The following is a 13,608-nucleotide window of genomic DNA, read 5'->3' on the forward strand; positions in this document are numbered from 1 at the left end:
TTTTTTGCCTAGGCAAGAATGCATTGTTCACTTGTGTGTGGTCAGTGGTGTAAAACCAATATAGTCCAGAATCCATTCATGATTCGTTGTGTATTCGTCAACAAATCCCTTGTGTGTTTAAGGATTTTATTAGAAAGGTGGTGTTGTTGCTCCAGTTTTACCAGAAGCTCATTTGCTTTGTTACATCTTGGTTATATGCTTTCACTCTTATCGTCCAAGGCCCTGGTTGATAGACAACTAAAATGAGTTCATGTCATTTTAGTTCACAATAATTATGTAGTAGAGATCAACATCCCTAATACATAATTACTGTGAACTAAAATGAGATGAACTCATTTTTTTGTGTATGCCAAGCAAGGCCCAAGTGGTTAGAAAAGCATTCCTTCACATCTTATCCTTCTCAGACTTGAATCTAATTCCTTTTCCCCATTCTGCTGCTTTGAAATGCATATATTGTCTATTTCATTTCTAGTGAAAGAAAAGGATATTCCCATCTTCACTATCGCTTGCCTTGTGAGCCTCACCAAACCAATTTCAAGAGCGTAAGTAAAAGAGGAAGGTTGGTGTTTGGTGGGCAGTATATCATTATTTTGCCTTTCTTTCATTTAAAAGCCAACCCCAAATTACAGGGAGAAAGGCAAAGATGATAATGATGATGAGGATGATTGTGATGATTATAACTCGTCTTTATTCTGTTACAGGGATAGGAACACTGGCATCTGGGACGAGGTATCCATATCTGTTACGGGGGTAAGTTTATATTCATATGCTTTATTTATTTGGTGGCCACTAGCTTTGATAATCTGCCTCACATATTAAATATCCATTTGGAAAAAAATTGTTAACTCCGAATGCAAATTGTCTTTATATGTAAAAACAAGAGTTTCTCAGGATAAGTTAATAAAGGCAGATGCTTATTTGGGTCGTCTTGTGAGCTCTAGTATCTGGGTCAGGTCAACAAAATGTTTTTCTTTTCTTTTCTTCTTCTTCTTCTTCTTCTTCTTCTGGTGCTTGTGTTTTCAAGCAGTGAGTCTAGTGAGACTCAACTTCAGATGCTGATCCCAAAGAGCTGGACAAGCTTATGATGATGATGGTTTCAACTTCAGACATTACTTTCAAATGATTTTGAAAGTTTATTTTAAATTTGAATCTGTTCAAGGGACACTATTGATTTTTTTTTTTTTTTTTTGTCCTGTTATTTTCAATGCCATAGATAGTATCTACATTCTTCTGAACTTGTTTTATGAATTTAAGTTACTGAACTAATTGGTGATAGACAAAGTCATCACTTCCCCTGGCTAATGGAAAATTATTTGCAACATCATCTAGAAAACTACCGTTATAGATGCTTATATATTTTAATCCTTGTAATGATTGCAGCCTGTAAAGATAATTGACCCTCACTTGGTTTCAACATTCTTTGACGGTTATAAGAGAATCTATCTGCACACCACAGCTGAGTTTGAAAATACAAGTTCCTGGGTTGCCGAATGTTCTTTGAATCTCCAAGTGACTACTGAACTTGAGGGAAGCATTTGCTTGGTTGAACATCTTCAAAAGCAGGACTTTTCGATTCCAGCTGGGGCACGTGTTGAATATACATTTCCTCCGGTGAGCATTGGTATCTTTTGTGGTCAGTTTGAGTGGGGAAAATAACTTCAGTATATATTGAATCCTTCGAAGATATGCAATCACCTTCAATTAGTTACATGGTTTCCATGATTTCCGTAGTTTTTATAATGGAAATCTTAGGGCCTGTTTGGGTGCCACCACCAAATTATTTAATTTTAAATCTTTCGTCAAGACTGTTGCTGTTGGGAAAACAATTCACTCGTTGTTTTTTAGAAATGAGACGCATCATTTCTCTGCCTCTTTTCACATGTGCCAACCCGTGACACATGAAAAAGATCCAAACCGTCCATGTGCTGAGTGATGATGCCCCTATTGTCAAGCCCATTGTATATTTAGGTGGGGCTTACTATGCAACAGAATCCTGACCATCTGTGACAAGAAGACCTCTTGTTGGCTAAAAATGAGTTAAATCAAAACTTCAGTGGCACCTAAACATGCCCTTAGTTTTCTTTTCTCCTCTGGAATGAGTGCCATTGATGTCAGCAAATGCATTAAAGACACGACCGTTGATTCATTTATCAGTTCAAATGATATTACACTACATTAGCTACGCCTCCCATTGTTTGGTACATAGTTGCCGAAGTTTGGTTCAGCATTAACTTTGCATTGATTCACTAAGTTCATAGATTCAAGTCATTCAATTTGTGAATCTAATTCTTTCACTTATCAAAGCTGGTTTAAATCTTATTACTGTCATGTTTATGTTTTATCGAGCTCAATTTCGTACCCATCTTATGAATCCGAGTCATGCAAGGCAAACTTTGGAAATTTCAGAAAATTTCAATTTACTAGCTACTTTTACCAACTCTCCTAGGCTACAAAATTTGGGAAATTTTCAGAATTGGGGCTCTTTGGTGGATTTAGAGTAGGAAAATTTTCCAGTTCAATATGCACGCTTTGAACCAAATGGCAAATAGATCTTTGGTGAACTGCAAGTCAATTTGTTTCACTAAATTCAGAGTAAATATAGTCCAGTGAATTCCCAGCATTTTGGCTTCAACTGAACTATTTTTTATTTTTATTTTTGTTTTTTTGTGCATGATTTGGCATCTCTACATATGAGAGTTTGTAAAAAAGCTTAGAGGTTGTGTGAGAGTGTGTGAGTGAGGACTGAGGTCAATACCTTGAAAATAGTGGTGAATCCATTTGGAAGCATTTTATTTTATTGACGGATTTATTGTCTTTGGAATGCACTCCTTGACTTGTATGTTTAAGGGAATTTTTGGGCGTTGCTATAGTCCATGATGCCTGGATCCTTCAAATCTTTTAAGAAGCCTTTTTTTTTTTTTTTTTTTTCTGTAGGGCTCTGTCATGCCCAAATAATTTTATGTAAAAATTTAAAATTATGAAGACTGGTTTAAAATTATAAATCTCATGTTTGTCTACTGTTCACTAACGCTTAATTGCTCATGGTTTAACCTGGTTATTTTAGACATGTGGATTTCGATCTCGTTTCAACACTGATGTCATGGTATCGATTCCCTAGTGGGGGTGGCTAACAGTGGAGTGTGTACTGACAATGGGGTCTGTACTAACAAGCTAACCCAAAATAATAATAATAATAATTGCTCATGGTTTAACCTGGTTATTTTAGACATGTGGATTTCGATCTTGACCATTAATAGGTTGACCCCACTTTTCCCGGGCCGTGTCAGCAAATAAGTTCATTTATCCTGTAGTAGAGGTTGTGGGTTTGATTCTCCCCATTTTCATTTACCTATCCCAGGCCACCACATGATCCTAACCTTCCAGGCTTGGCCTATCTATTTGTAACTGTTGATTTGCCAAGCTGCTGATGGGACAGTTATTGGCAGGTGGTCAAAATGGTTGGAGATCTGTTATCCAGAGTGGACTTCATATTGATTATTGGACCTTTGACCTAAACTGATCATTTTTTTTTATGACATTGGTTTGATGTTAAAATTCCGTTGATTGGTGTGAATACCTTGTGCTAGCTGATGAAAAGTGGGGTGAACATAATGGATGACCCAGATAGTTGATTTGGACATCCAAGTGTCTAAAAGTACCATGACACTAAGAGCGTCACTGTGCCCCGGGTCTACTAGTTTGGGCCCTTTTAAAAATCAGTAAAGGTGTGTGAAAATATATAAAACAATACTAAGATATTAAACTTATTCTCATGCTAATACCAGCACCTATATCCCGCATGTGCACCCATGACCTTTACATGTAGCTGAGTAGCACGGCTGATAGGTACATCTTTCTATTAGTTGCTAAAGTAACATTTAGTAGTTGTATCTTTTGCTTGGACGAACAATGATAGCAGCTTGAGTTTCAATTAAATGGATTTTTCGTTTCTTTGTTCATGCAGGTTAACATGAGGTTTGCTAAGCCTATGTGAGTGTATAGTCCTGCCCGTCTGCACACAAGCACACGTGCCATCAGCAGCCCGAACTGAACTTTCCATCAATTGGGGCTCCATTAATTAGATCCTCCCACCTGAGGAGTATAGTAGCCTATTTTCTTTAGGCCAGAACCAAACAGTGAGACACCTGATGTGAAGCTTGAATCCTGTATTTGTGTGGTTGCATGCAGATGGGCAGGGCTTCATGGGTGTGGGTTCAGAAAACTCCTATGTTAAATAGAGATATTTCTTTTGATCTTGTTGTTTCTAAACCCATTGGTTCAAGGCATGCACATTACGAGGCTCTCCAAGCCACCCATCTTGCAGGCTCCGGCATGGATGGGCCATAGACTAATAAACATGCCACTTGGCAAGAGGAGTTTGAAGCAAAAGGAGATGGTTAAAGAACCAACCAATGGTTCACATTTGATGGACAAAAGTCCAAAGGTGTAATTTCATTTAAGCTATGGCCCATCCATGGTGGAGCCTGTGAGATAGCACTCTAGATTTTAGACAAGTGTGCAACCTGCCAATGGAGTTGCATGCAAATTCTGCTGGTGATACTCAGACTCTGCCAATCTATGAATGGTAGCTACGTCGTAGCATTACCCCCCCTCTACGGTGTAAGATTAGTATCGTGTAGTGTAAGCTACATGCTGCTACTGAATTTTTAATTAAAATAACAGGAAAATGGAGCAAAGAGTAAATATAAAGATAAAAATACTAACAGAACTGATTTAATACTGTTGCTCAGTATATCTATATCACTAAAATCATTGAAAACATTTACTATTTTTTAGTGAAAATACAAAATTTTAACAAATCATTGAAAACATTAATTGGTTTTACTATTCTAGTGAAAAAAGATGCAGCAGATGCTACATAGTGTGTAGTGTAGCTTGTAGCATATGCTACTTAGTGCTCAACATATGCTACATGCAACTAGATACAAAGTAAATGAGCCATAATTATCATTTCAGGGTGTCTAATTAACAAGAATTACAACTCATACATCGAGACTCAAATACACTAGTAAATGAAACAGATAAAGGAAATTGTAATCATTACATTTTTACATTATAAAACTACCATTTTACAGTGATTTCTGGGTGAAACAAACATGTAGCAAAGTCATCATTGCAGTCAAATATATGTGATATGACCACTCAATGTTTTTTCGTTTTTTTTTTTTAGTTTTTTGTTTTTTCTTTTTACCAAGAGTAAATAATCATTACCCATTTCCAACCACTTACCATTGTAATTGGAAAACCGAACACCCCCTTGATCTATTTTCATGCATTAAGGGCCCGCCTAGTTACTACCAAATAAGTAGCTTTTTTAACTTATGTAAATTAATAAGTTACTTTTCTTAGGGCCTATTTGTTAATGCTGAATTTTTGCACTTAACGTGGAATTGGGAAAATGTTTTGTGTTTAGTGGTGTTTGTTAATGCATCGTTAACGCAGAAGAAGGAAAGCGCTAAGTGGTTTTTCACTGAATTCTTTCAGTGATAGGAGTCTGGCTTAATGGTGAATGCAGAATGCGCTCAATGAATTTTGCTTCCAAGATTACCCCTTTTCAAGTTACTACGACAATTTTTTCTCTTTAAATTTTTTATGCAATACAAATCAATTTTTAACCTGTGAAACTTCTTTATGCCCCATCATGATGTATGTGTTTCATCCATTCCATTCATCCATTTTTAAAGATTAGTTTAGGGCTTGACACCAAAAATGAGAGGAATATATATCTCAAGTGGACCATACCACAGGAAACCAATAGTGATTGGATATCCACCATTAAAATTCTCCTAAGGCCCAATGTACTGTTTATTTGACATTCAATCTGTTGATTAGGTCATATAGACCTAGATGAATGGAAAAAACAAAGATCAGCTTGATCCAAAACTTTTATGGCCTCCAAAAAGTTTTTAATGGTCGACGTTCATTCAATACTGTTTTCCTGTAATGTGGTCCACTTGAGATTGGGATATACCTCATTTTTGGTCTCATACCATAAAATCATCTAGAAACGTAGATGGATGGCATGGATGAAACACATACATCATGGTGGGGCCCACATCGCACCGACCATCAGTCATTGGCTGGTGGCAGGGGAGTAGCCAATCTGTTTCCGCGGACGCAAATTGGATACTGACAGGTTGAGTAGCGAGACTTGCTACTGAAGTTACACCACCAAGTTATGTGGGCCTTATTTGAAACCCTTTTTGGGGTCACAGAAGTTTTGGATCAGAATGATTTTTTTTTTCCCTCTTCATACAGGTGTTTGTGACCTTATGAACATATTAGATGGAAAATAAACTTAAATAGGCTACATAAGTTTTGCATCAATATGTTTTCACTTCATCCAACTGGGAAGGACCCTATAAACGGTTTGAATAGCATATAAATAGAAGGTGGGCCTTATTTGAAGGTTTTGTTGCTATTGTTGTTCAATCCTATACAACACATAGTGACAATCTTCCCACTAAGAGGAATTGAGAGCCTTATGATGATATTTTAGTTTTTTATTAAGTATTTTAGTTTATTTGAATTAAATATAATGATTTTATTTTCATTTAATAAAAAATAATTTCTTTATAATGTAAAACGTTTCCAAACGAGAGATAGGGGCAAATGTGTCAAATTAACATATTTCAGACATTTAAGATGTTTGTTAACAAACAATTTGTCTCAGATTCAGTACTTAATTTTTAGACTTCAACCATAATTATCAAACAAGTTCTTTTGCTTCGGATTTCAGATTCAGACTTTAGATTTCAGATTCAGTCTTTAGACTTCAGATTTAACAAACGGGGCCTTAGTTTGGTTATTAAACTTAAATAAGTAGCTTTTTAGAAAAAGTAACTTGTTTTTATAAATTATTTTTTAATTTTTTTCAACTTCCAAAAGTAATTTATTTCATACATTTTCATTGGTGACATAACAACTTGAGAAATTATTTAAGCAAGTATGCTCTTTGCGACCATGAACCCCTTATAAGTTCATGAGAGTGGAAAATCATCCAATGAATGGGTAGATGATCTAGTGGGCCCCACATGATGATGTCTCATATTGAGGTGGCCCCACATGATGGATGATCCACATCAAAAGTCTACCCCTAATGATGCATGGCCCACATCCAAGGCGTGCCCCACATGATGGGCAACCCACATTGAAGGTGGGGCCCACATGATGGGCAACCCACATCAAAGGTGGGCTCCACATGATGGGCAATTAATAATGGTGGGCCCCACATGATGGATGATCCACATCAAGGTGGGCCCTACATGATGGACAATCCACATCAAAGGTCGGCATAATGATGAGTGGCCCATATCCAAGGCGGGTCCCGCATGATGGATGACCCACATCGGAGGTGGGCCCACATGATGGATGGTCCACATCAAAGGTGGGCTTTAAATGATGGGGAGTGGATATTGAAGATGGGCCCCACATGATGGATGACTAACATCAAAGGTGGGCCCTACCTAATGAACTGTGCACATTAAAGGTTAGCCCCTAATGATGAATGGCCTACAACCAAGATGGGTCGTGCATGATGGATGGTCCATGTCAAAGGTGGGGCCCACACAATGAACGATCCACATCAAAGGTTGGCCCCTCATGATGGACGGTAGATGCGAGGGGGACCAATTAGACTTTCAGGATAATTACTTATGATGTTGGAAACCAAATATGCTTTTCTACGTTTTGGATGATAACTATGTTATTTACCAAACATACTTATCTCCTAATTAAGTAGAAACCAAAATAATCAACTTATGGCATGAGTAGTTTATATAAAGTAACTTTGATCCAAACGCCCCCCAAGTAAAGTGAATGCTAGGCTGCGCGGCATATGTTACACACCATGCAACATAAGCTATTTAAACCACTGGTTACATCTTTGCAATCAAAACTAGTTTCTCTTACAAAAATAATTTATCTCAAGAATCCTATGGAAGCTTGAATCGTCTCACACACACACACACACACACACACTAATATATATATATATATATATATATCAGTGTTTTTAGTGGCGTTGTAGCGTAGCGCAGCTTAGCGAGTAGCATACGCAAGTAGCGCAACTCCTTGGTAGCGTAAGCTACAGGGCATGTAGCGTAGCATAGAGTGTAAGCCACCTGAAATCTCATTTTTAAAGTGTTTTTTCTATGTTAGTTTAACACCTATTTTTAAATGGTGATGACTTATACCTATGACACGTGACACTACATTAAACTAATTTGGACCATCCAAATTGTGGTATATATATCATGAATTTGTGATGTTTCAATAAAAAAAAAGAAAAAAAAAAGAGGTCACACTTAGAGATATCTAAAGGCAAAGAGAGACTTTGCATGGAAATAAGTGGTTGATGATCCAGATTCGTAGTCAAGAACTCATAGAAATTATGCATTTTGTAAATTTCATCATATTTTCTATTATTTTAATTAAAAAATATTAAGGATTGTGTAGTTTATGCTACACACTATAGAGGGCCAAATGCCACGCAATACGCTAAACGCTATTTAAAACACTGATATATATATATTTGAGTGTTGTAGTTGTGAATGCTTTCTCATCATGCATTATGCTGCCAAAACTCTTAAGTTTGTCAACTATTGAATTAAATGACTTGAGGATATTTCTTGACGATTTCAAGATTCTCTTGTAGAGTGCTTATATATATATATATATATATTCTAATGAATAGCTTCCAAAGTTGGTTATAAGGAGTGATTCGGTTAAAGTTTAACGCTCTAAAAGAGCATGGAAACTAGGAGGACAACAATGGAGTTAAGAAAAGACTCAAGGACTTATGGTTTAGCTGAGGATATAGTCCATGATAGAGTGGAATGGTGTAACAGGATTTGTGTAGCTGTCCCCTATCAGTTGGGTTAAGGTTTAGACGATGGTGATGAATACCATAGATTTTAATAAAGACAACATTTATGAGCCCTACGCAAAGTGGAGCTCAAGAACAATGCCACTTTACTATCATCATCATCATCATCATCATCATCATCATTTAAACCTTATCCCAACCTATTGGGATTAACTACATGAATCTTGTTACGCCAATCCACTATATCACAGACCACATCCTTGGTTAAACCATCCACATCCTTTTGAGCCTTTCCCTTGCCCTTTTAGAACCTTCAACTTGAATTGACTTGTAAAGTAGAAAAGCTTTGAAAGAAAGGAAAGACCAGTAGAGTTGGACATCCAACCCAGTTATATTTGTAAGACAAAGTATGCAAATTACATAACATACCCCTAAGTGAAAGGGTAAAATTGGAAATAGGGAAAAACCTAAAAAATAACATAAAACCAATAGGCTCAAAGGTCCATAGCCCAAACCAGGGGCTCACGATAGGCACATATATACTATAACACTTCCCCTCAAGCGAAGGCATAAATATCAATCATGCTTAACTTGCCTTGAATACATCTTCTGTTTTCAACTGAAAGGGGCTTAGTGAAGATGTTGGCAAGTTGATTTGTAAACCTGACAAAAGGAGTAGAAATCATGCCATCAATAACCTTCACACGAATAAAATGACAATCAACTTTAATATGTTTTGTGCACTCATGAGAAAAGGGATTGGAAGTGATATTTGTTGCAGCCTAATTGTCTTAGTATGTGGGCACATGAGTAGTCACCAGAAATCCCAACTCCGCGATGAAGCTTTTTAACCACAAGATTTCACATGTAGTATTACCCATAGCTCGATATTCATCTTTAGCATTGGATCTTGCAACAATAGTTTACTTCTTAGTCTTCCATGTAATGAGATTTCCTTGAAAAAAGTACAATACCCATCTGACTAACTTGATGCAGCAACTAAATAGAATGCCACATCCTGGAGAAGACTTGATGTGGCGAAGATGCGACGAAAAACTTCTAGATGATTGGAGTGAGGTGCATGCATAAACTGTCTTACCAGGTTGATTGCATGAGATAAATCAGGATGAGTAACAGTTAAATAAATCAACCGACCACCGATGCATGCGAGGTTCATTAAGAGGCTTTCCATCATTAACCCGAAGTTTCTTATTAAGCTCTAATGGGGAATCAAGGGGTTTAACACCAAGATTATCCATTAAAGTCAATGAGACAAGACAATACCTTTCTTTGAACGAGAGACTTTAATGCCAATAAATATTTGAGTGGCCCTAAATCCTGGGTGGAAAAAACCTTGCTCAGATAGAGCCTCAAGTAAGAAATTTCACTAGCATCATCACCTGTAATAATAATGTCATCCACATACACATTGCTAATGATAATTTCTTGCACACTCAACTTAACGAACACCGAGTGGTCTGACCGAGTATGGGTAAATTCAATACCAATCAAGGCACCACTAAATTTGTCAAACCAAGCTCAAGGGCTTGCATCGAACCATATATTTCCTTTTTAAGCTAACGTTCTTATTTTCCTCCCCCTTCTGAGTAAAGCTAGGAAGAGGAAGCATATAAATTTCCTTAGTTAAATCACCATTTAAGGTGTTCTTAACCTCAAACTAGTGCAATGGTCAATTCAGATTAACAACAAGAGAAATGATAACATGAACCGAGTCCATTTTGGCAAAAGGAGCAAAGGTTTTAGAATAATTCTTACCATATGTTTGTGTAAACCCTTTAGCTATTAGGAAGCCTTTATATCTGATTATACTACCATTAGTGTGGTATTTTAGAGCATATACCTAGCGATAACTCACTGGAGTCTTCCCAACAGGTAAGGTAGTCATCTCCCATATATGATTCTTCTCAAGGACAACCCCCTCAAGAACTGTAGTAGGCAAACAATTAATTAAATAATAGGCAGCAAGAAAAAGTAAATCTAAAAAAAAAAAAATGTAGTAACAAGTAAATTCATATTATATACACACACAACTCTTAGATCTAAATTCCAAAACAAAAGGTAGTGTGTGTGTGTGTGGGGGGGGGGGTGGGGGGGTAGGAATGGTACTACGAGGTCGACCTCATGGGAGCTTCCCGTGAGGTCAAGCTCTGTGGGCCCCACCGTGATGCGTGATGGACATTTGCGTCATGCATTTGGTAGGTCCCCTCTAGGTCATGGGATGTGCCAAAATTCAGCCATATTTGGAACTTAGGTGGGCCACACCATCTAAAACCATGCCTAAAACATCAAAAAGTGCTTGGTGGGGCCCACTGGAGTTTTGGAATGGCCTAAAGTTTGGTTTGACCCCTCATCCAAGTGGGACACACAGTGGGTGGGCTGGATGTCTAAATCAGATCTCACTGGGCCCTATACCATGTTTTAAATATCGACGATATCGGCCGATATAATTTCCCGTGATATATCTTGTCTGCCACTTGTGTTATACGAAATGCACAAGTAGTGCCGATGTATCCCACATCCACATGTTCGATCCGGTGAGCATTTTCTATTTCCGATCCCTTTTTTTGTTGAAATTATATTAAATTAGTGTCAAATGGTTATAAATCCATTGGTTTTCCATGCTTTGTATGAAAAATCATGGAGTTGGAGCTTTGATTTTGATATCCATTGGTTCTTCATGTTCTCCATGTTTTTTTTTGAAAATTTCCTTCAACAAGCTATCAATTGATTCTAATTTTGAAGTATTTAGGTGTATTTGATGAAATGATCATCACATACACTCTAATTTCAAAATTTGAGTGTAGGTGGTCCGATTTGGGGAAAATTCAAAATTTCCACAATTTCTTCCAAATTGCTTGCAATTTTGCACTCCAAACATGAAATCAAGCATGTATGAGGGTTGATCTACTGATTTGTTAAGTCCTTGTCAATTTTTAGAAAATAAAAATATTTTTTTAACTAAAAATTAATTAAAAAAATTAAATTATTACTATTTTTTCAAAAATTCCCTTCAACCAGCTGTTAATTGAGACTAATTTCAAAGTATATAGGAGTATTTGATGAAATGATCATCACATGCATTCTTAATGTTATGCATTCAATTTGAATATAGTTGCATCATTTAGTCAGACGACCCTATACAATGGAAACCTATTATGTGCACCTCGTTTTTGAGATGTTATGCTTCAAAAGTGTGTATTAAGGTCTTTTTGAACAATCATTGAAATTTTATTGAAAAATTTAACCATTTCCCCATGTTTCCCAAAAAGTGTGATAAATTACCCAATACAATAACTGATACGTATTTGTATCCCAAGGATGCGATACGTAACGGAATACTGATATTTCGAACACTAGCCTTGTATACAATCAGGAAGGTTTCAATGGGTGGGCATCCACTCTCAACTGTTTTCTGTGGGGTGGTCCACCTAAGTCATGGATTGGCCTGATTTTTAGGCCCATGGCTCACCATGAAAGGGCATGTCTGATTAATGGGATGGATGTCCATCAAACATCACGGTGGGGCCCACTTTGCTCGACCTCATGAGAAGCTCCCATGAGGTTGACCTCATCGTACCATTTGTGTCTGAATAGGAGAGCAATACATCATTAGGATAGGCAATGAAGAGCCAATTCTGAGTGACCCTCTTATCACTCATCTTTAGCCAGGGAATTTGCAATTCCATTTGCCTCCCACAGTAAAAGCAACTGTCTTAGTAGCCCAAGGGCCTAATTTTGGATAAACAAAAAGCATATTTTCATGGCCAAGCTACGCCAAAATACTAATTAATACCAAAAACCAGGTGGCCTTGAAACTCTTGTCTATATGTCACTTGTTTGACGTAACTTAACATAGATATCTTTGTTACATGGCAGCTAATATTTGGTGGGAGCTTGGAAAGAAGTAGGTTTAGATACCATTTTTCCGACTCATAATAACGTAGTTGTTTTGGGCTTCTATTATGTGACTATGGTTTGCAAGTAAACATTTTTGAGAAGATATATGTCATGTATATTGTTTGGATTCATGATGGAAGTCATGGCATAAGTTTGACGACCCTAATGCACCCCTCTAAAGAGTGGAATGGCGGAACAAGAATCATGTGGCCGACTCCAATTAATTGAGATGGCTTAGATGCTGATGTTATAATTTGTGCATATAGAGGGCACTTTAAAACAGTTAAAGAGTATAATGTGTTGTTGAATGATTAAGTGTCTATGTGCATCCCACTCATTACTTATCTACATTTGGCATGTGGCAGCTTTTTTTCTACAAGCCCAATTTGTGGTGGCCAAATGGCATGGGCAAACAGTCTCTATACAATGTTGGTATCACTGTTGATGTGAAGGGATATGGTGAGTCCGCTTCATGGAGCCATCACTTTGGATTCCGCAAGATTGAGAGTACCATAGATGAAGCTACTGGTGGAAGGTACAGTTTCTCATTCAAATTCTTGAAATATTCTATGTTGTTACAGATGTTCCAACCTACACATTCACTACTTTACAGACTGTTCAAAGTAAATGGGCAACCTATTTTCATTCGTGGAGGCAATTGGATATTATCAGACGGGCTATTACGGCTTTCAGAGAAACGATACAAAACAGACATCAAGTTTCATGCAGATATGAATTTCAACATGATCCGCTGTTGGGGTGGTGGGTTGGCTGAGAGACCAGAATTCTATCACTATTGTGATGTTTACGGCTTGCTGGTAAGCTTCAATAAATATTCTTTT

General features: G+C 37.2%; 1 protein-coding gene across 5 annotated transcripts in view; it reads left to right on the forward strand.

Annotated features, from left to right (window-relative positions):
- LOC131226012 (mannosylglycoprotein endo-beta-mannosidase) overlaps window positions 1-13,608 on the forward strand; it is a 71,412-nt gene that overhangs the window by 41,882 nt on the left and 15,922 nt on the right. For all 5 annotated transcript variants that reach the window (XM_058221656.1, XM_058221657.1, XM_058221654.1 and 2 more), the window contains 4 exons: window positions 702-750; window positions 1,381-1,611; window positions 13,132-13,301; window positions 13,380-13,584. In XM_058221656.1, coding sequence (XP_058077639.1) covers window positions 702-750; window positions 1,381-1,611; window positions 13,132-13,301; window positions 13,380-13,584 — 655 coding nt within the window. The remainder of the gene's footprint in view (window positions 1-701; window positions 751-1,380; window positions 1,612-13,131; window positions 13,302-13,379; window positions 13,585-13,608) is intronic.

This window comes from Magnolia sinica, chromosome 14, assembly GCF_029962835.1.
Source record: "Magnolia sinica isolate HGM2019 chromosome 14, MsV1, whole genome shotgun sequence".
Lineage (NCBI taxonomy): Eukaryota > Viridiplantae > Streptophyta > Magnoliopsida > Magnoliales > Magnoliaceae > Magnolia > Magnolia sinica.